General features: G+C 34.2%; 1 protein-coding gene across 23 annotated transcripts in view; it reads left to right on the forward strand.

Annotated features, from left to right (window-relative positions):
* Positions 1-21,014, forward strand: part of PCM1 (pericentriolar material 1) — a 95,567-nt gene that overhangs the window by 11,338 nt on the left and 63,215 nt on the right. For 10 of the 23 annotated variants that reach the window (XM_060001171.1, XM_060001169.1, XM_060001175.1 and 7 more), the window contains 7 exons: positions 7,100-7,217; positions 9,218-9,463; positions 10,814-11,083; positions 11,735-11,905; positions 12,091-12,207; positions 18,715-18,892; positions 19,056-19,145. In XM_060001171.1, coding sequence (XP_059857154.1) covers positions 7,122-7,217; positions 9,218-9,463; positions 10,814-11,083; positions 11,735-11,905; positions 12,091-12,207; positions 18,715-18,892; positions 19,056-19,145 — 1,168 coding nt within the window. In that variant the 5' untranslated portion in view covers positions 7,100-7,121. The remainder of the gene's footprint in view (positions 1-7,099; positions 7,218-9,217; positions 9,464-10,813; positions 11,084-11,734; positions 11,906-12,090; positions 12,208-18,714; positions 18,893-19,055; positions 19,146-21,014) is intronic. The other 13 variants (XM_060001177.1, XM_060001186.1, XM_060001185.1 and 10 more) reach the window with 3 other exon arrangements.

Genomic DNA, 21,014 nt, shown 5'->3' on the forward strand with positions numbered 1-21,014 from the left:
ATATATTGTAGTCTATTGTTGCAGTCTATTCATTCTCCTCCCCCCAATACCTTAAGAGTTTTAATTTTTTTTTAATTTAAAGAGGGTAATTATAGAAAGATATCTTAAGTTCTAGAAAATTATTGAAATTTTTAGGAAGTGTCAAATTGAAAGAACCAAGGGAAAGATCTGTATGGTTTTTAGGTACAGAGAAGAAATTGAGAAATTCCTCAAATGAAACTAAACAATCACATAATGCCAGAAACTTATGCATTTTCTTCTCAGTTTCCATTAAAAGTGCTTAGTATGCTTGTATTTCCTTTATATAATTAGTAAAAGAAATATTCCAAATAATGCAGCCTTTAGAAAACTTGTGCAGATAACATAAAGTACCAGCTTTGGTTATTTTGTGACTCTAAGTAAATATTTAGAAAAAAACCTATAGTTTCTACATTATTTTATTTGGATGAGTATTTCTAAAACCTTGATTTACAGCTGTCAGGTGAGAAGTAAGGTATTTCCAAAGACAGTTATGAGTAATTTAATACTATTTGAGAAATAATATCTGAATTTTAAAGATTTTAGGAAAAATAATTTTTTCTTTTCTTGATTAATTTCTTCTTTACTTTGTATTTTTATTTCAAAGGTAACTTTAGTCAACCATTGGTATTTTCATGGTAATTAATACTGTGATATTCTACTTAGATATATATAATACTTCTCTATAGTAAGAATCCTACAACAGGATTTTCTTCAGAAGGATCAGTCACTGAAAGTAGCTTATAAATTGCCGTGGTATTTTTGCATTTCATATCCTTATAAGATAGGGGAACCAAATAAGGCTGTCAAAATAGCAAAATGAAACCTATAAATAATAGTTTCAACTTAGTTTAGTAGGTCATAGGATGCACAGAATTGCTTGTTTGAAGTAGAATTTTACTCTTATCCCCATTCAGCTTCACATACCATCATCCATCACTTGTACTAGTTATCTTCCAATGGCTTCAACTTTTCCATCTCATTGTCTTTCTATTAAGCCTGCCTGGCAAAATCCCAACCTTGGATGGATTCAATGGAGTGTTTATACCAAGGCTGATGAGCACTTCTGGGGGAAAAAAATTCACACTGCAGATTAGTGATACATTAGTGATGTCAGGGAATGTTACTGCTCTCATCTGAGTCCTTAGTGCTGCCCACGTCACTCTTCCCCAGTCTCTCAGACACTGTCATGTTACCCTTGCACATTTAACGAGCAATCCTTTTTACTTCACCTCACTTAACAAACTCAGCTTCCTACCACCAAATCTGCTAACCAGCCTGTATCCAATTGTATCCTTTCTTTTCTTTTGTTTCAGTAAAAGAGGTGTTCCTTTGCCTCTCTGAAGTTAATCATTTTTCTTACACCCTGGATCCCAGCTGCTCCTGGTTTTTCGGAGACCACACAATTTATCTCCTTTGTCATTTGCATCTTCATTATCTCCCTCTGTGAGCTCTATCCCGACAAATTTTAAACGTGCTCAAGATACCTTCCTTTTAAGGAAACTTCCTCTTGACCATCGCCACCTGCTTTCCTTCACAGACTGATTCCTTGAAAAAATCACCTCATTACTTCCTTTATTTTTTCCCTTTCCCATCAATAAATGCATTTGCTATGGAAGTGATTCTTACCAAGCTTGTCAGTAACCCCCTTGTTGCTAAATCCAAGTGTACACTTCTCACTGCTTTCCTTATATGACAGAGTAACATCTGGCATTCTTATCATATCCTCCTTCTTTATATACTTCTCCTCCTTTCTAGCACATTCTTCTGGTTTTCCTCCTGTCTTTCTGTACCTTCTTAGTGTTCTTTTCCTTTCTCTCTTAAATATCAGTGTCTTTCAAGGTTCAGTCTTCTTCTCTTACTCTTCATCTTCTCCCTGAGCCTTCTTTTCCACTTTAAGTTCTTTTATGAGTTGATGATTTGCAAATCTCTCTAGCCTAGATTTCACTTCTGAAAGATCAGTATTTGCCCACTAGACATTTAATTTGGTGGACAGTAGGCATCTCAAATATTTCTAAAACTGAACTCATCTTCTCTCAACAGAAACTTGTTTCTTTTCACATTACTTTGAATGTATCATCCTATACCCGGTTGTTCAAGCTAGAAATCTGGGAGTCATCCTTTAACTCCTTCCTCCCTGCCTCGTCTCCCACATCATTACAGTCACCAAGTTCTTTGATTCTGCCATAAAAATTTTTCTTGCATTGGTCCTCTTCTCTACATACCTAGTTTTTTGATTATTGGAAGTCTTTCTATACAAGTAATAGTTTATAATCATCATAAAATAATCAAAAACTATATAAATAATTATATTAATCTGTTTACAGAATAAAATTTAGAAGGTAGAGAGAGACCTGTAATTTTAATGGTGACTTTGAGGTGGTTAGAGAGGTTGACATAAAAAAGAAATGACTTGCCTTTGTTTTCTCCCTTTTGTAGGGCGAGATAGCTACTCCCGTAGAGAAATCAGCTGAATGTTAATACACTGAGAATTGACTCACATGCAATTATTTCTTTAGCTTCATACTGATAATTTTACTTCTTTAGGAGTGTGCCTTTTAAACCATGTTTTAGAAACTTATGTTAATAGTGTTCAAAGTCATTAGCCTGTAAATAGACCCCTAGAAAAAGCTCTTCATTTTAGGGGGAATTCATCATAATAAAAAATGAGTATAAAACATCTCTGAATATAGTCTTAATAATTTATCTTAAAGTAAACTTACCTTATTACTCAACTGATAGAAAATGTAACATACTCTATTAAAAAAAGAAGAAAAAGGGATTTCCCTGGTGGTACAGTGTGTAAGACTCTGCATTCTCAATGCAGGGGGCCTGGGTTTGATCCCTGGTCAGGGAACTAGATCCCACATGCCACAGCTAAGAGCCCACATGCTGCAACTAAGACCCGGCACAGCCAAAATAAATAATAAAATAAATAAATATTAAAAAAGAAAATGTAACATACTCTTTTACCAAAAAAATTGGTAAGAGTTTTTCCTAAATATTTTAATAATTTTCTGTTCTAATTTCCATTTTAAGATAAATTGCTTTTAGTAATGTTAAGTATCATTATCACCTCTACTGCTTATGTATTTTTTTGAGCTCCTGTTCTTTAATATTACAGATTATATTAGTACATCGAGAAAAAGGTACTTGTAAAATGTTTCATTTAAATGAGTCATTTCAGTTCACTGGGCATACCTCTTTATGAGTATCAGTTATTTTGCAAAGTTCTTAAATATATTTCTAGTATAAAAAATGTAAAATATTGCTGAAAATATGTAAGACAGAAAAGAGCAAAAATCACATTCTACACCTGCAACCAAAAATTGCTTTCATGCAGGCATTTTTTAATATAGTAAAGATACTAACTATATACTTCCTGTTTCTTTCAGATTTTTTTCTCAATTTGTCATTTACTATTTATTCTCAGTATACTTGGGATTCACTTGTATATGAATCAAATCGGTTGAACATAGTCCTTTTATTTCTGCATTCCAAATAAGTAAAATCTCTATTTTTCAAGTCTGTTCTTTTTTCTTGTCTGTTATTTGATTCTTTCATCTTATTTTTCTATTTTTAATCTACTAGATAGTATATTGGTGTTATGATATAAGGCAGTCTTTTTCAATTGGGAGGGAATTAAGCTCTAATGCTCTAAGGCATCTGTTTTTTACTGTGAATTAATTCCCCTTCTGTGTGTCTGGAATGGTGCTGGGTATGTACCATCCTTGGGAGAACTGAGAAAATAGTTACTCAAATCATTTTTCTGTGTTTGTGTTTAAGATGAAGCATCCTAGATTAGGAAGCCTGTTAAAGCTCTAAATAAACTTTTTTCAACATTGTTAGCAAATTGTCCCAACCACTGAATAATCCAATACCACACAATTGTTGTGAAGATTAAATGATAAACGCATATAAAATATTTAGCATGGTGCTTGGCATATAGTGAACAAAATAGATGTTAGCTATAATTACTTTTTGTCATTAATTTTTTGAATTGGGTGTATTTGAGGATTTTCTTTTTGGGCGGTACTAATATAACCATATAGATACTTAACGTGGTTGAGTATCTTGGGACTAGTTTTCTACTCTCTTGACCTCTCTTGCAACTCTTGCTTTTATTTTTCAGATAATTTTATTTCCAACTACTTGTTTATTCTTCCAGATGGCTTTTAGAATCATTCTGTCAAATTCCAAGAAGAATTCCAGTGGGATTTTTCTTAGTATTTAATTAAGTTTATACATTTAGAAAAAATGGTATTATGTTTATAATATTTAGCCTTTTCATTAAGGGACATAGTTTGTTTTTCTGCTTATTCACATTTCTGTTATGTTGTTTTATAGAGTTTAATAGTGCTTCTTATATATGTTTAACTGAATCACTCTGCTGTACAGCAGAAATTAGCACAACATTGTAAATCAGCTGTACTTCAATTAAAAAAATAATTCTTCTTTACATAGGGCAAAACTATATTATTCCTAGATAATTTTATTTTTTTGCCACTGTTATAAGTGATATCATTTCCACCCAGTATATTTCTAACTGGTTATTTGTGATATTTTGAAGTTCTCTACGTTTTTAAAATGAATATTCTTTAAGAATACCACCTTTTCTCTTTTCAGTATTAATATTTGTTTCATATTTTTCTATTTTGTACAAACAATTTCAAAACAATGCTAAATAACTAATATGTATTTTGGTCTTTTATTTAAAAATTGTTTTTAAAGTTTTTTTTTTGATGTGGACCATTTTTAAAGTCTTTATTGAATTTGTTACAGTGTTGCTTCTGTTTTATGTTTTGGTCCTCTGGCCAAGAGGCATGTGGGACCATAGCTCCCCGACCAGGGATCCAGCCTGCACCCCACCCCACCACCCTGCCTTGGAAGGTGAAGTCCTAGCCACTGGACCTCCAGGAAAGCCCCGTTTTGGTCTTTTAATAGGAATATTCTTCATATCTTATTTTAAGATCATTGGCTATTGGTTTAAAATATACTTTTCAACTCTTTAGAAAATTTTTAAAGTAACATATGGGGCTTCCCTGGTGGCTCAGTGGTTGGGAGTCCGCCTGCCGATGCAGGGGACACGGGTTCGTGCCCCGGTCCAGGAAGATCCCACATGCCGCGGAGCGGCTGGGCCCGTGAGCCATGGCCGCTGAGCCTGCGCGTCCAGAGCCTGTGCTCCGCAACGGGAGAGGCCACAGCAGTGAGAGGCCCGCGTACTGCAAAAATAAATAAATAAATAAAAATAAAATAAAATAAAGTAACATATGCTCATTGAGTATAACCTTTAAAAAATTTGAAGTTTTACACCTGAAAATTATATGATGTTGTACGTCAACTATACCTCAATAAAATTTTTTTTAAAAAGTAATAAATGCTATTGAAATAAACAGCATTAAAAATACACATACCTGTAAGGAAGTACCAATGTATTTGTACTTTTAAGATTTTTTTCAAATTAAGTGTTGAATTTTATCACTTTTTATTTTGAGATGATAATATTTAACCTGTTTAATGTAATGTATTATTCTAATATATATCCTAGCATTCAAATCCCCATGGGATAAATCCTGCTTTGTCATGGATGGTTAAAATCCTTTTAATATTATACTCTAGTAAGTGGGAGAAGTTAGGATCTTAGAATCAAAGCAACTTGGATTTGTATTCTTTTATGACATTTTTAGCTGAATGACCTTGACAAAATTAACTGACTTCTTTGCATGTTAATGTTAGTATCAGTAAACTGAAAAACCTATTATAATCCTGATGTCTAATGGCTTACCCTGCCCCTTGAGTTACAGATAAAGTTTATCTCACTGTCTCCCCTTTCACTTAGTCCCCCTCCAACCCGAGCAGTTCCACACCCAGTGGAAATACAAAGTCCTCCACGAGATCATGTAGAAATCTTATTTTCTCATGATCATCTATGCTTCTGAACCATTGCTTGTACTATTGCTTCTTCCATTTCTCAGCTCTTTGACCCAGGTGTGAAATTTAGTACCTTCCTTGATTTTCACAAAATCCCCACTTTTTTTTAGTGGGGAGAATTTGTGACTTTAGTAGACTATATCAAGATCTAGGGAAAACTATGAGGTAGCAGTAATATAATTTAAAATAGGGCAGTAGGGGGACTTCCATGGTGGCACAGTGGTTAAGAATCTGCCTACCAGTGCAGGGTACACGGGTTTGATCCCTATCTGGGGAGATGCTACATGCTGTGGGGTAGCTAAGCCCATGCGCCACAACTGTTGAGCCTGCGCTCTAGAGTCTGCGAGCCACAACTGCTGAAGCCTGCATGCCACAACTACTGAAGCCTGTGCTCATAGAGCCCGTGCTCCGCAACAAGAGATGCCACCACAGTGAGAAACCCGTGCGCCTCAACGAAGAGTAGCCCCCCGCTCGCCGCAACTAGAGAAAGCCCACAGGCAGCAACGAAGACCCAATGCAGCCAAAAATAAAATAAATAAATAAATAAATTTAAAATAGGGCAGGAGACATCGCTATGTTTAAATGTTTTTAGCCACTGTATTCTTGGTTTTTATCGGCCATTTCACCTACCTGGTCCTGTTTCTCTCTTGCTGCTTTCTTTTCATCTTGCTTACCATTACCTTCCCATTAAGACCAAACCTTTCTTCATGTTCCATGCAGAGCCATTCTACCTTCTTTGAATCTTTGACACAAAACAAATGCCCAGGTCTTTGGGGGTATTAGTTTCTTTTCGAAGAGCAGTTTTGGTTCTAGCTATTAATAACTTTTTCCTACCTGATTACTCTACCTTTTAGGGTTGTGTTGAATAAATTAAATTGAATAACCTTAAAGTATGCAAGCCAGCTGACACAGTGGATATTCTGATATTTTTCCTTCCCCTCCCCATCACTTTGGCTACTTAATGCATGCTAATCGTACTATGCCTATGGCAGCTAAATCATTTCATCTGTGATGTGTAGTTGACAGTGCCTCTTTTATTTCATAAAATCAGCTTTTCTGATATTCTTTCATATTGCTAAGCTTCATGGAATTATTTAAATTACAATTTGTTTTTATGTGTTAGGAAAGTTAGTTTTTACTTGTTTTGCAGAACATTAATTATAAAAGCCAGTATGGCCACAGGAGGAGGTCCTTTTGAAGAAGGCATGAATGATCAGGATTTACCAAACTGGAGCAATGAGGGTGTTGATGACCGACTCAACAACATGGTAGGATATCTTACTATTGATGGTGTGTCGTTGGCTGCTAATGTTAGAATGCAACTTTCCCCTGACTTAGCCGAGTCATACTCACTGAAACTCTTTGAAAACACATTTTTTCTTGCTGTACAAGATATTAAATGACCCTGGGCTATTTGTTATATTACTTTAAGACATTTTTGTTTGTAGGTAACATATCAACTTGAGTTAGCTTAAGCCAAAAAGGAGATTTATTACAAGGATATAAAGATGTTTTATGGAAAACAACTTAAAAGAATATAGCTGGGTTTTAGGAAGGGACTAGAAAATGCAACCAGAAAGTTGTCAAGAATTACTTTTTCATTACGCTGACTCTTTGCTTCTGTGTGCCTCTGCTTAACACAACTTCTTTTCACAGACCAGTTTTCTCTCCTCTCTGGTCCATGTGGTATACTATGGCTGCCCCTTCATTCTAAAGTTTTCAGCTATGGCTGCAATTATATACTGACTAGTTATCTCTTAGTTCCAATTTGAAATTTTAACATATGATTATCCCAATTTGGATTAGATATGCATCTCTTTTCCAAGTCATATATGGCCAGGATTGGGTGGGGTAAGTAGAACAAGAGGTTGGCAGGAACACCTACACATGGATTGGGGTGGAGGGACAGTTTGTAGAGAAAGGAGTTTTATTATAAAAGAGAAAACTATCCCAAAAGATTTTACTAAAGTAAAACTAAAAGACTCTTCCAATATGGATAAAGTGGGAATTTATATCTTTTTTGTTGAATGCGTTATGTGAGTATAGCTAAGTAAATAAAAATGTTTTCTAGTTAAAATATTAAGCATATTTTTGGGCTTCCCTCGTGGCGCAGTGGTTGAGAGTCCGCCTGCCGATGCAGGGGACACGGGTTTGTGCCCCGGTCCGGGAAGATCCCACATGCCACGGAGTGGCTGGGCCCGTGAGCCATGGCCGCTGAGCCTACGCGTCTGGAGCCTGTGCTCTGCAACGGGAGAGGCCACAACAGTGAGAGGCCCGCGTACCAAAAAAAAAAAAAAGAAAGAAAAAAAATAATTAAGCATTTTTTGTCATTTCATATTAGAGCTTATCATGTAGTACATTGTTGCCTATAGAAAATAATAGTTATATTTATTGCTTACTATATGCTAGGCACTGTGCTAGCTGTTTTATGTACGTTTTTTCTTAAAAAAATTTTTTTTATTGAAGTATAATTGCTTTACAATGTTGTATTAGTTTCTGCTGTACAATGAAGTGAATCAGCTATATGTATACCTATATCCCCTCCCTCTTGGACCTCCCTCCTCCGCCCCCATCCCACCCATCTAGGTTGTCACAGAGCACCGAGTTGAGCTCCCTGTGCTATACAGCAGGTTCCCACTAGCTATCTACTTTACACACAGTAGTGTATTTATGTCAAACCTAATCTCCCAGTTTGTCCCACCCTCCCTTATGTATGTTATTATTAATCGTGTTTTAAAAGTGACACTATTTTAGAGATTAGGAAACTGAGATCTTGGGAAGTTTAATAAATTGCCTGGAGTCACACAGTGGGGCGTTTCTTCCTATAACAATAATTGCTTTAGAACACAGGTTGATTCCAGATCTGTCTACCTATATATACTGACTTTAAAGGAGGCCAGTAAAGATATATATAATTTATTTCACTATTCAGTTTATAAATAGTAACGAACCATTTTTAAAAACGCTTTTGAAAATATTCAGACTGACGCTAGGTTTGGAGTTTGGGTATTTGTATTTGTTAATGACCTATGATAGGAAAGTAATTATTTTCTGAATAATTATAATTTCAGCACAGTTTGAAATTTAGGCTAGGTGTAGTGGAGGGAAAATGGGTTAGTACAAGTAAATAATTGTCTCTAAGACTATATATTTATGTGAAAAATGTTTGTCATTTAAAATTTTAAGACCAAAAATTTTTAAGTGTACCAAAATATTTTCCTGATTTGATAGAGGCCAGATTAACCTTTGCCTGTACTTTTTTTTGAAGGATTGGGGTGGCCAACAGAAGAAGGCAAATAGATCATCAGAAAAGAATAAGAAAAAGTTTGGTGTAGAAAGTGATAAAAGGGTAACTAATGATATTTCTCCGGAGTCATCGCCAGGAGTTGGAAGGCGAAGAACGAAGACTCCACATACGTTTCCACATAGTAGATACATGACGCAGATGTCTGTTCCCGAGCAGGCAGAATTGGAGAAACTTAAACAGCGGATAAACTTCAGTGATTTAGATCAGGTTTGTAAATTATTTTAAAAATCAAGTTATGACTATGGAAAATATTGGCAAAAGACTAAATAGTTTGTCTTAATAAATTTGAGCTGTTTATTTCCTTTTTCTTAGTTTCTGTGCATATGGAGAGAATGTTAATCCGTTGTGATGGTACTGTGTTCTTTGGAGGGCAATAAAGTCCTTATTTCTAAACTTGCTGAGGACAAGTCTCTTGGGACTTTATTATTATACTGTATGACTAACTTAAATGATTTCATTTTGAAACTAAATTATGCATGCTAGTAACTGAGTAAGATTGCTGTTAAGCAAAAGGGAATATCCAGTTTAGAATATTTGTCATTTGTTAAGTGTGGGATGTGCTGGCTTATCTCAAGTTTAGAATAAAACAGTTGTTTGTATTTATAATCACTGAAATCAAGTTTAGAACTAAAAGCAAGTAGAAATGATAATGAACTCTTAACATTTTACTGTCACATCTGTACTTCATAGAGATAAGTTTTCCAAATATGCATAAAGGTAGATTCAAGTCTGGTATGACGGTGATGATCATATATCATTTAGTCACCTATGTGTTAATTATTGAGCATTTACTGTATGCCAGGCACTGAGTTGAGTACTTTATCAGACAATGCTTCACATTGACACATCTTGTTTTTAAAATTTATTTATTTATTTTTGGCTGCGTTGGGTCTTCCTTGCTGCATGTGGTCTTTCTCTGGTTGTGGCACGCGGGAGCTACTCTTCCTTATGGTGCGCAGGCTTCTCATTGCGGTGGCTTCTCTTGTTGAGGAGCGCGGGCTCTAGGCACGCGGGCTCAGTAGTTGTGGCTCGCGGGCTCTAGAGCGCAGGCTCAGAAGTTGTGGCACATGGACTTAGTTGCTCCGTGGCATGTGGGATCTTCCTGGCCCAGGGATCAAACCCGTGTCCCCTGCATTGGCAGGTGGATTCTTAACCACTGTGCCACCAGGGAAGTCCTACACTGACACATCTTTATGTTGATGTTCATATTAATTAACATTGATTCATTGGGTCCAAAGCCTATGTTATATTCTGTGATCAAGTATGACTAGCAATATGAGTTATAAATATGATTCATAATCCTGCTACTTCATTTAGACTAGTCTTGCTCATATTCATCATTTGAATTGTCTGACAGAATGAGGCCTAGGATGTGATAATTGAATTTTGATATTTTACTAAAAGAATTTTGTAGGTCTGAAGCTGTTTTGAACCTTACAGCAAATCTGTTTATATGCACCTTGTGAATCAATATCTGATGGTAAAACTAAGAACATTGGATTTTTTTAATTTTGAAAGATTAATGTTTGTGGGATTTGGTTTCTTTTTCATATATAGAGAAGCATTGGAAGTGATTCTCAAGGTAGAGCAACAGCTGCTAACAACAAACGTCAGCTTAGTGAAAACCGAAAGCCCTTCAACTTTTTGCCTATGCAGATTAATACTAACAAGAGCAAAGATGCTGCTGTAAATCCTCAAAAGAGAGAAATGATTGGATCAGCACAATGTAAAGAGTTGTTTGCTTCTGCTTTAAGTAATGACCTTTTGCAAAACTGTCAAGTCTCTGAAGAAGATGGGAGAGGAGAGCCTGCAATGGAGAGCAGCCAGGTGATAAAACTTCTTTCTTTTGCTCTTTGCTTTCATAAACCTCAAAGTAGATTCATTAAGATTTAAAAAAAATATTGGGTTATGCACATAGGAATTTTAGGTAGAATTAAAGTACTTCTCTGACCTTTCTCATTAATATCTCAGATTTACTCAAAATGGTGTAAATTTCTTTTTACCAAAATGATTGTAGAAATGGCATAGTAAGGTAAATTAAGACTTCTGTTCATTTGCCAAATGCTGTATTGCTAATTTTTAGTGAAGAGCAATTGGGAGCAATGTGATTAATAGATTGCTGTAGAAATTTTTTTAAATGGTTGTATAATTTTTTGAAAAAATTATTTTTCAAAGTATCTTAATTTTTAAAATTTATTTATAAAATATATAAACAGTAGAGAAATTTATATAAATGTTTGATACGCAGTTTTATAAAATGAAGTTCCCAAGTAATGAAACTAAAACACATTTTGAAATTTTTAAGTTAACAGTAATTGGAATTGTTAGTATTGCCTGTTATGTTTTGATTAAATTCTAAATTTGATTCAGATCTTTTGCATGTATGAATTCACACAATAAACCTAGAAGTATCTTTAGTTATTTGAAATTAAAATCTATAATTATAATTCCCCCCCACCCCAAATATTTCCCTTGCAGATTGTAAGCAGGCTTGTTCAGATTCGTGACTATATTACTAAAGCTAGTTCCATGCGGGAAGATCTTGTAGAGAAAAATGAAAGATCTGCTAATGTTGAGCGCCTTACTCATCTAATAGATCACCTTAAAGAACAAGAAAAGTCATATATGAAATTTCTCCAAAAAATTCTTGTAAGTTTTGGACCCTTTAAATAACGTATTGAGTTATTTTTGTAGTATATCAGTGTACCTGTACTGATGACACTCTGATGCCACCCCAGAGGAGTTAATATATTTTCAAAAAATCGTGCCATCCATTATAACATTTTATTGCCCTTTTTAATAGTTGTATGATTTATACCGCTAAAATATTTCAGGCTAGAGAAAATGAGGAGGAGGATGTTCGGACTATAGATTCAGCTGTGGGATCTGGTTCTGTAGCTGAGAGCACATCGCTAAACATAGATGTGCAGTCTGAGGCTTCAGATACCACGGTAAGCGGCTTTTTAGTAATTAAAGTGCTGGAAATGAAGATATAAAGTTTTCCCCCGTTTTTCACGATGATATTTTTGTAGGCATTCCTTAATGAAAAGTTTATCTCAGGGAAGAAACCCTCAGATTGTTAATGCTGTATATATTCTTTTTGAACATGGAAGTTTAAAAGTTTTATTTATTAGCATTAAAAATAGTTTTAATGGTTGATTAAATCTAATAATATCTGATCTTCAATTTGCAGAAACCTGGTTTTTCTAGTTTGTTTCATTAAGCACAGCTTTACTCATTTTAAGAAGCATTGGGAAAGTTAAAATTCATTGTGGATGTAAGAGCTATAAGTACAGTGTCATTGCTTAGCACGTCGTCTGTTGGAAAAGTCTCCAAGTTAATTTCCCATTGAGGAACCATTTTAAGGCTGTTAGGATTCTCATTTCTCAGGCTAGCTTAGAACGGAAGCAAAACCAGGCGACTGATAAATTGAGATGAAAATGGGACAGGGTAGCATTTACTTTGGGATTTATTCCAGTGAGAAAAATACTATAAATTCTAACTCTGCAAAATGGAATGTATCAAAATACTGTCTTTTGGAAAAATAATCAGAAATTTACAGAACTTTGAGGAAAGATTTATAAAATAAACTTAGTTCGTAGAAGTTAGTATGAAACTAGTATACTTTTAAGCATTTTAATTTTAGCAGATGAACCTACAACCATGCATTAGTAAACTTGAAAGTCTGTTATCAGTAATGCCTTTCTTGTGAAAGGATAGCCACGTGTATCTTTTGTGTCCGAGGTATGTTCCAAAGTACCATTCAGCATTAGGAATTTGAGGGTTTGTTTCCTTTTAATATTGACCTGCATAGTTTCCTGTCTGCCTCCTTTCTCTTCCTTGCCCTTCCTGATTTGAAGAGGAAATTTGAATTTTTTTTCTCTCCATTATCTCCACCAGGAGATGCTCAGAGGGCTTGATCCAAATGGTTGTTGAAGAATGGATTCTACTGCGGGGAAATTGTTTTTCTATTTACAGTGGTGCTGGGACTAATTTCTTTCTCACATTTCATTCCAGCAGAAGTGGAAGGGTTGGGGCATGTCGGTAAAGGAATTCTGTTGGAGAGGAGTGGGAAATGATATAGATGATTATTATAACTTATATGCTAGTGTGTATCGTATTCCCCATGATGAGAATTTCTTTCATATCATTAAATCAGGAAATTTTGAAAGTTAATAACAGCAGAATAAATGTTGAAATATGCTTCAGCAATTGTTGTATAGCTTATTGCCTAGGATATGATATTCACTTAATTATAACAAGCCCAGAGTCTAGTCTATAGGAATTTAAAAGTCTAACTTAAAGTTTTATTGCCACTTGGGGGAGGGTGGATTGATTTTCTGAAAGATGGACTTGTAATTTTTTATATTTATTTACAAGACTGGCTTATATGTTAAACAGGAGTTTGTGTTAAGAAATTAATATGTTACACTATTTAATAAAGGAGGCATCTTTTAGTCTGAGAATTCGGCCGTGCATTGAGGACAAACTAGGGAATTCAGCTTCACAAGAACAGGTTTCAGACATTGATGTTACAACAAGTCCAAAAGGGAAAGGTGACAGACCTCCTCAGAATGACAGGGAACTGAGGCCTAATAGGAAATATAGCCGAAAACGTGGATTTCCCTCAAAGGTATACTTCACAATATTAACTTGGGAAGTCTCTAAATGAGCACCTCTTTTGTTCATATTTCCTCTCCTTTATTTTCTTTTTTGTTGTTGCTATTAACTTTTAAATATGTACGTTAACATGGTTAATTGTACTGTAATTTGCATTAGTAAAATGCTGTCCCTTAGTGTTTTTTCCTTTTCTGCTTTCTTATTCTCCGCTCCATGGATTATGTGTGGCAGCTGTTTTTAATTTGTATTAACAAAGGACTTGAAACTTAATCCATTTTCCTTTTTTTGCTGTTGAGAACTCAAAATATAACACATTCTTAAACCTTGACCATTAGTTGCCTTTTGTTTCTGATATTTGTGTTCATGGATTAAGATGGTATTTTTAAGTTTTGTCTTATTTCCTGTAGTCATTCATTAAAGAAAGAAAAAATAGAGCAAGCAATTAGCTTTCCTGTTTTTTTAATAATGAAATATTGGGTTGGCCAAAAATTTGTTTGGGTTTTTCCCTAACATCCTATGGAAAAACCCAAACGAACTTTTTGACCAACCCAATATTTTTAGTGTTTTTTTGTTTATATTTTTCTTCCCATTGGAAATCCCTTCTTCCATTCTGTTTTTAAAAAAATTATTCAGTTGACTTGTTTCCTGATGTTTTTGCTACTTTTTTCTCCAAAGTTTGCTGTAAATGTTCTTTCTTTTAATTTTCCATGATTTGCATAAAGACACTCAGGAAAGGTTTAAAGACAACTATTTGTGTAGTTCCACTTAAAACAGTTTGAAAAAAAATGGCATTTGTAAAAGTGCTCATATTTGACAGGAGTAAAGTACTATTTTAATAATTGAGTATAGATAAGACCAATTTCCTATGTTTTATTACTAGCTTATTACCTAGGATTAGGCTTTCCTTTCTGTTATGTACATATTTTATATTTTTGTGGCGTTTAAAAATGACAAAGTTTAACCTCTAGATATTATGGTGTCTCCCCGCTCTCCCACAAGAGTTTGAAGATATAGTTTGAAGTCAGCTATAGTGATCTTACTATAAAGTGTTAAGCAAAAGGTGTCCCAGTTCAACAGAATAGTAAAGTAGCTGATTATTTTTAAAACTACTAGCATTGGAGAAGAGAAAGTGAATGGGGGGAAATAGATCCTTTGGAACTTAATGTTCCTTTCTTAAGTCTTCTGAATAGTGACAAACAGAACTTGAGTTGACAGTTACTACAGCACAGCATCTTCCAGTTTTACTTTTTTCCCCTAAGGCATTAGGTTTGCTTTTAAAAACCACTTTTCTGTTTTAAGTTTCTTTGAATAATGTCCTTATAAATATTATTTTCTCTTGAACTTCTTTCTGGAGTTTATTTTAATTTGATTCTTTTTAATCTTTTGATTCTTTGGGCCATCCTAGGGTAATTCTATCAGTACTGTGTTCATAAAATGATTTCATTTTCTTAGAAAAAACCCTAATTCCCACTGACTGACTTTATTCTTTCTCTGTTATGCAGAATCTGTTGTTCTCCCCACCTACCTTCATTCCCTCCTTAACATCCTTTCAAAATGTAGTATTCTGTTAGAAGACTAGGGAAAAAAGTTGGTGTCTTAACTGAGGTTCAGAGCTTAAAGCAACCTTGTGAGTTGCAGCTTGATAGGAGATAATTGATATTCTTGAGTTGCCTACAAGGGCAGAGTCCATTTTATGAAATATTTTATAGACACGATGACGTTGCATAATTTTTAAAAAGAGCTTTCCCTGAATACCCATGCCCTCATTGTTTTCCCATACTCATCTTTCCCCCACGCTTAATCTCAGCTCTTAGAGCATTCATAAGCTTTCAAAAATACCATCTACTCATTTTTTGCTATTGTTATTATCATTTCTAGTTACTTCATGTGGGCTAGATTTGTCTCCCAAACTAGACTATGCTTCTTCAGAGATAGTTTTAAATACAGAAGACATAGTCTATGGATGTAATTTTGGGGCAGATAGTATGATGTGAAAAAACACTAACCTAGAACTTAGGAATCTGATTTCCCCTCACTGTGATATTGGATAAATCACAGCTTTATCTTCTCTGGGCTTATAGTTTCTCACCTTTCAGATGACAAAACTTAGAATACATATTAACTGAAGTACTTTTCAGCCATAAAAATATATTTGGATCCATGAAGAATTATTGGAAGAACATCAGTTGAGTAGAGGAAAGGAAGACTTAGGGTTTTCTGAAATGTGTTACCTGTATGCAACTCGAGATTTCATGCTTAAGTTATTATTTTTTTTAATTTGTAAACTAAGAATGTACTTACTGAAAGTGACTCAAAACGTTTAAATGAAAATATGTGTTTGAAGGATGCGTATAGTCCTGGCCTCCTTTTTTGGATTTCTATTCCATGTACCATCTTCTTGCCATGTTTTTATCCCCAGGTATTTTTATTACCATTTTCTCATCTTCCCTTTCTTTATATTTGATTGTAGTTCCACCCACCTCCCTCAGTTCATCTTTTCAAATTATTAGTCTGAAATGTTATTTATGTGGATGGAAAAGTTATTAAGCAGTAATAAAACTCCACTAATTTCAAAAATTGTTGGGAATTCATCTTTGGATTAGTGAAAAATCTGAAGTTCAGAATTCTTTATAATTAGAGTATCAAAGTTTTGCAAATAAATGTGACTAACAAAGATTAAAGTTCTTTTTAAAAGTTTGCATTTTAAAGGGCAAGAAACCATAATATTAAATTGTTTAGTAAGTTCTTCAAAATTAGATAGCTTTAAGGTTAGCTTGAGGTCTAAACTATTTTTGAGATGGGAGGATTATGAATTAGATGGAGATAATGCATTCTTGATGGTTTTCTTTTTTCCTAGATGACTTTTTGCCTTATTTGTGTAATGTTTCTCTTCTTAGTCATTTATCACTGATCCTTTGTTGGAGTATTTGATTGATGTCAACCTGGAGAGATTTCTCCAAGTTGTTCCACTGAAATCTGTACCTGATTGGGTTTGGTTTTATATTTTACCAGTGACTTTGATGAAATTAATTTGGATCAGATCTGAGATGGCTACCTATCTCAGATTGATAGTTATCTCTCACCCTTCAAATTATTTTTTCAAGATGTAAATAGTCTTGAAATGAGCAAGAACTAAGAAGGTGAATTTTCATAGGAATGAATGTAATGTTAACTAGGTAACTCCACTTGTATAAGATGGGAGAGAACTGGGTAAATTGTACTTGATTTGAAAATGGCTTTAGTTTATTGGAAAGTCTCCAGTAAATACTAGCTTAACCAAGGTACATTATTTCTCTTCCATATTCATAAAGTCTAGTTGGCCAGTCCTGGATAGAGCACTGACCTGGCTTCTCTGATACCTACATCAAACATTCTAACTGTAGTCTTCTACTTCCTATTTGAGCTTCCTTTCTTCGAGTTCTTAATTCTGAGCCATGTAATTATTTTTATTGCTTGCCAAGTTATCACAGTTACTCATTCTTATTTACAATACTAATGAGTCCTACTTGGGGAGGTAAAGAGAAGAGGTTTTTGCAAAGTATTGTTAAGGAATGTTACCCAGAAGAGAATTTCTCTGGAGCCGTCTGTGTTCTCCATAATTTTTCTTGGAATCAAATGTACATAGGGAGAACAGATCAGTTCATTTTTACTTTGAAAAGAAATCACTGAGGTTTATTTTCCTTGTTAACTTTGGTCAGAGCCAGGGGAGATCATTCATTTAAAGTCTCCAATTTGGTAGCAATGCAAATTTAAAATTGACTATTTCTAAGTTAATAGAAATATTTTATGTAAATATTAGCTAAAATCATTAAACTTTTAAGATACAGAATTTTTTAAAAGGCAAATCAGTGATGAAAAATACCATTATGGTATACAGTTCATGCATAATTTGTCTTATTTATTGTTTCCAGGTTGTATTTAACTTTCTCTCTTTGATTAATCGACTTTATTTTTTCTGGTTGGGTTACACTTGAATAGTTTTAAGATTAACATTTAAAATTTTATAATTCCTTATAAGTGGCACCTATTTAATCTGTTCCTCTTTTAGGCAAAATGTTATCTTTTGGGGGGAATTTCAAAGTAATTTATGTCCTCAGACTCAGCATTAAATGAGCATCTTTTGAAAGAAAAAATAGTAATGATATCTTTGATGCAAAAGATAATATTTTTACTGTATGATAATATAAAGTGATGCAAGTAAATTAAAGCCTTTCACATCAAATAATCAAATAAAAAGTATATTTTAAAAATTTCCATCCGTAGTTAGAAAATAGTTGGTTTGTTTTTGTTTTGTTGGTTTTTAAACATCACTTCTAGGAATGGGGCAGAAGAGTTTTTTAGTCTGTTCTTTCTCCAGGGCTACTTGTAGGGCATTAGCCTGGTATGATCTGCTCTTCCTTTTCTGTAAGGCCTGGTCTGGATCCCTCATTTGTGTGTGTGTGTGTGTGTGTGTGTGTGTGTGTGTGTGTGTGTGTGTGTGTGTGTGTGTGTGTGTGTGTGTGTGTGTGTGTGTGTGTGTGTGTGTGTGTGTGTGTGTGTGTGTGTGTGTGTCGGCCTTCCTGTCTTCCTTTTTGTATGCCTTTTCTTTTATTTTCTTTTTGTTAATTCTTCATGCTAAGCATATGCATATGGTCTTTTACCTTGAAATTACCTAACTAATTCTTAACATGACAGGCTGTCTCTGTGTCATCATTTTCCTTTCTCTTTTTCTTTCAAGTCTGTATCTAGGGTTGTATATTTAATACTAATTTATTATCTATGTATGTACCTTGCCGTTGGTAGTTGAAATAGGAACATGGATTTTAAAAGATATAAGCGTTGTTGGTCTTATTTTTCAGGCCAGAGATCCTCAGCAGGAGCCTATGGAAGAGATAGAAAATTTGAAGAAACAACATGATTTATTAAAAAGGATGTTACAGCAGCAGGAGCAGCTGAGAGCTCTGCAGGGACGACAAGCTGCTCTTCTTGCTCTGCAGCATAAGGCAGAGCAAGCTATTGCTGTGATGGATGATTCTGGTATGCCACCATCTTAGAATGTTGTTATAAGTAAGGCTCAATAAATAATGATATGATTGCAAGGTGGATGCTGGTTATTATATAATTAGATCTTGATTGTTGTCTAGTTTAGAAACCTACATGTGAGGCTTACCCTGTCCTGTGCTTTTCTCTGGTTATGCAGAAAAGGTTGCAGGGACAACTCCTGGCCATCATACTGTACCGTGCAGACAGCCAGCTCGCTCTCCTTTTCATCAGAGAGTACCCTTAAGAGGTAAAAGGGACAGGATGTAGTTCTGTTTTTGTACCTCAAATTTATAGGGCTCTTGTTGCTTATATTTCTGCCTTTTGTACTTTATTTAACTAGGATTGCTGTACTTTGCTTGCCTGCCAAGGAAGGGTTAAAACCTTAAGTGAGACAGTGAATAAATGTAAGCTTCTTTGGCTTCTGACATGAGTAGTGAGGTATCAAATTGTATGCACTAGTTCCTTTGAACTAAATTTATATCCTATCCAGTCTCCCTGAGACTCAGAAATGTTCTTTTCTTTCTCCTTCTTTCCCTCATACCCTTGTATCACTTAGATGGAAATTGTATTGAATTCTTTTTTTTTCATTTTTAAAAAAATTTCAGCTTTATTGCAGTATAATTGACATATAAAATTATAAGATATTTAAAGTATACATCTTAGTGATTTAAGTTTTGTATTTTTGGATCTTGTTTAAGAAACCTTTCCCCATCCTTTGTATTGAATTCTTTAGTATTGAGTCTAACTTTATAGTTTGTCTTGTTATTGGCAAACCTACGTGTTTAATTTCTCATTAAGTTGAAAACATATTGTTACTTATTAAAACTTAAAGCCAAATTATATTTTCTAGTAGTCTGTCATTACAGTCTAATAATAATTTATCTCCTGTGAGCTCTCCATTTTAGGTCCTTACTGTGGTTACCCTGTTGTTACTCAATTTATCGTGTTGTCCACACCTAGCCCACTGGCTCAGCCTTCTGATCACTGTTATATGTAATTTAATTTTGCATTTTCATAAGGAACTTTATGACTTGCAAGTAACTTACTCTTTTGTAATAATTATATAGTCGTATAGAATATATATGGTATAGTATATAATAGTATATAATATGCAAATTTTCATCCCCATTTTTCCCTTGCAAAATTCAAAGTATCATTAGCTGTTAGATTTAGGAAAAAACAAAATATTTTAACAATGACAAATACAGTTCGGTTAATGACCAACTTTTAAAATATTTTTCAAGATTGGAGTATCAGATTTCAGAGACTTTCTTGTGATAGTTATGTTATTTCAAATAGTTATATTTACGTCATCTCATTTGATCACCACAAAACTGTAGGTTAGTCGCCAGGGCTTTTTTTATAATTCTCACTTTAGAGAGAAGGAACTCTAACACAGAACTCGTGACTTGCCTAGGCTTATATGGAATTTTAGTAGAATCAGATTTCTTGAGTTCCAGGTCAGGGGTCTTCTATTTCTGAATATAAACCTTTATTTTTAAGTAAGCAGATAATCTTTCTTTCTTTCTTTTTTTTTTTTTTAATGTACTATTATGAGACAAGTACCAGGAGAAGAATAAACAGGAGTTAAAATTTGAATTTATTTTATGTACTGTTTCAAAAAGAATTTTAGGTTAATGATTGAAAACAGATTTTCTCTTGCATTTATGAGATTTTGCAGAAGAATACTGATGAGAAACAAACTTACAGTAATCTTTAGGTATATAAGAGAGGCAACATAATTGTCATGGGAAAGAGTGTTCCTTTAACCATTTAACTAGCAAGTTGTGTGTTATCTAGACTGTAATTGCTTTTTTTTGTCCCCAAGTACTTTGGATTGGATACATGGGAATCTACCCTGCCCTGTAATTCTAATTTCTCATTGAAAAAGCTAATATTTTCCTTCAAAACAGAAACAGTTTATAGTCATTGTCTCTTTTAGAGCTGGAAAGATAAGCATGGGGTGTTTGAGTAATAGAGAGTAACTATTATGAAAATTGTCATCAGAATACTGCCTTAGGAAGATAAAAACTGTGGTTTTTTAGTATGACTTGTATCACAAGCAACTCCTTCAATAAATTATCTGTTCTACAGTAGGGGTCGGCAAACTATATAT

This window comes from Delphinus delphis, chromosome 21 (genome assembly GCF_949987515.2).
Source record: "Delphinus delphis chromosome 21, mDelDel1.2, whole genome shotgun sequence".
Classification (NCBI taxonomy): Eukaryota; Metazoa; Chordata; class Mammalia; order Artiodactyla; family Delphinidae; genus Delphinus; species Delphinus delphis.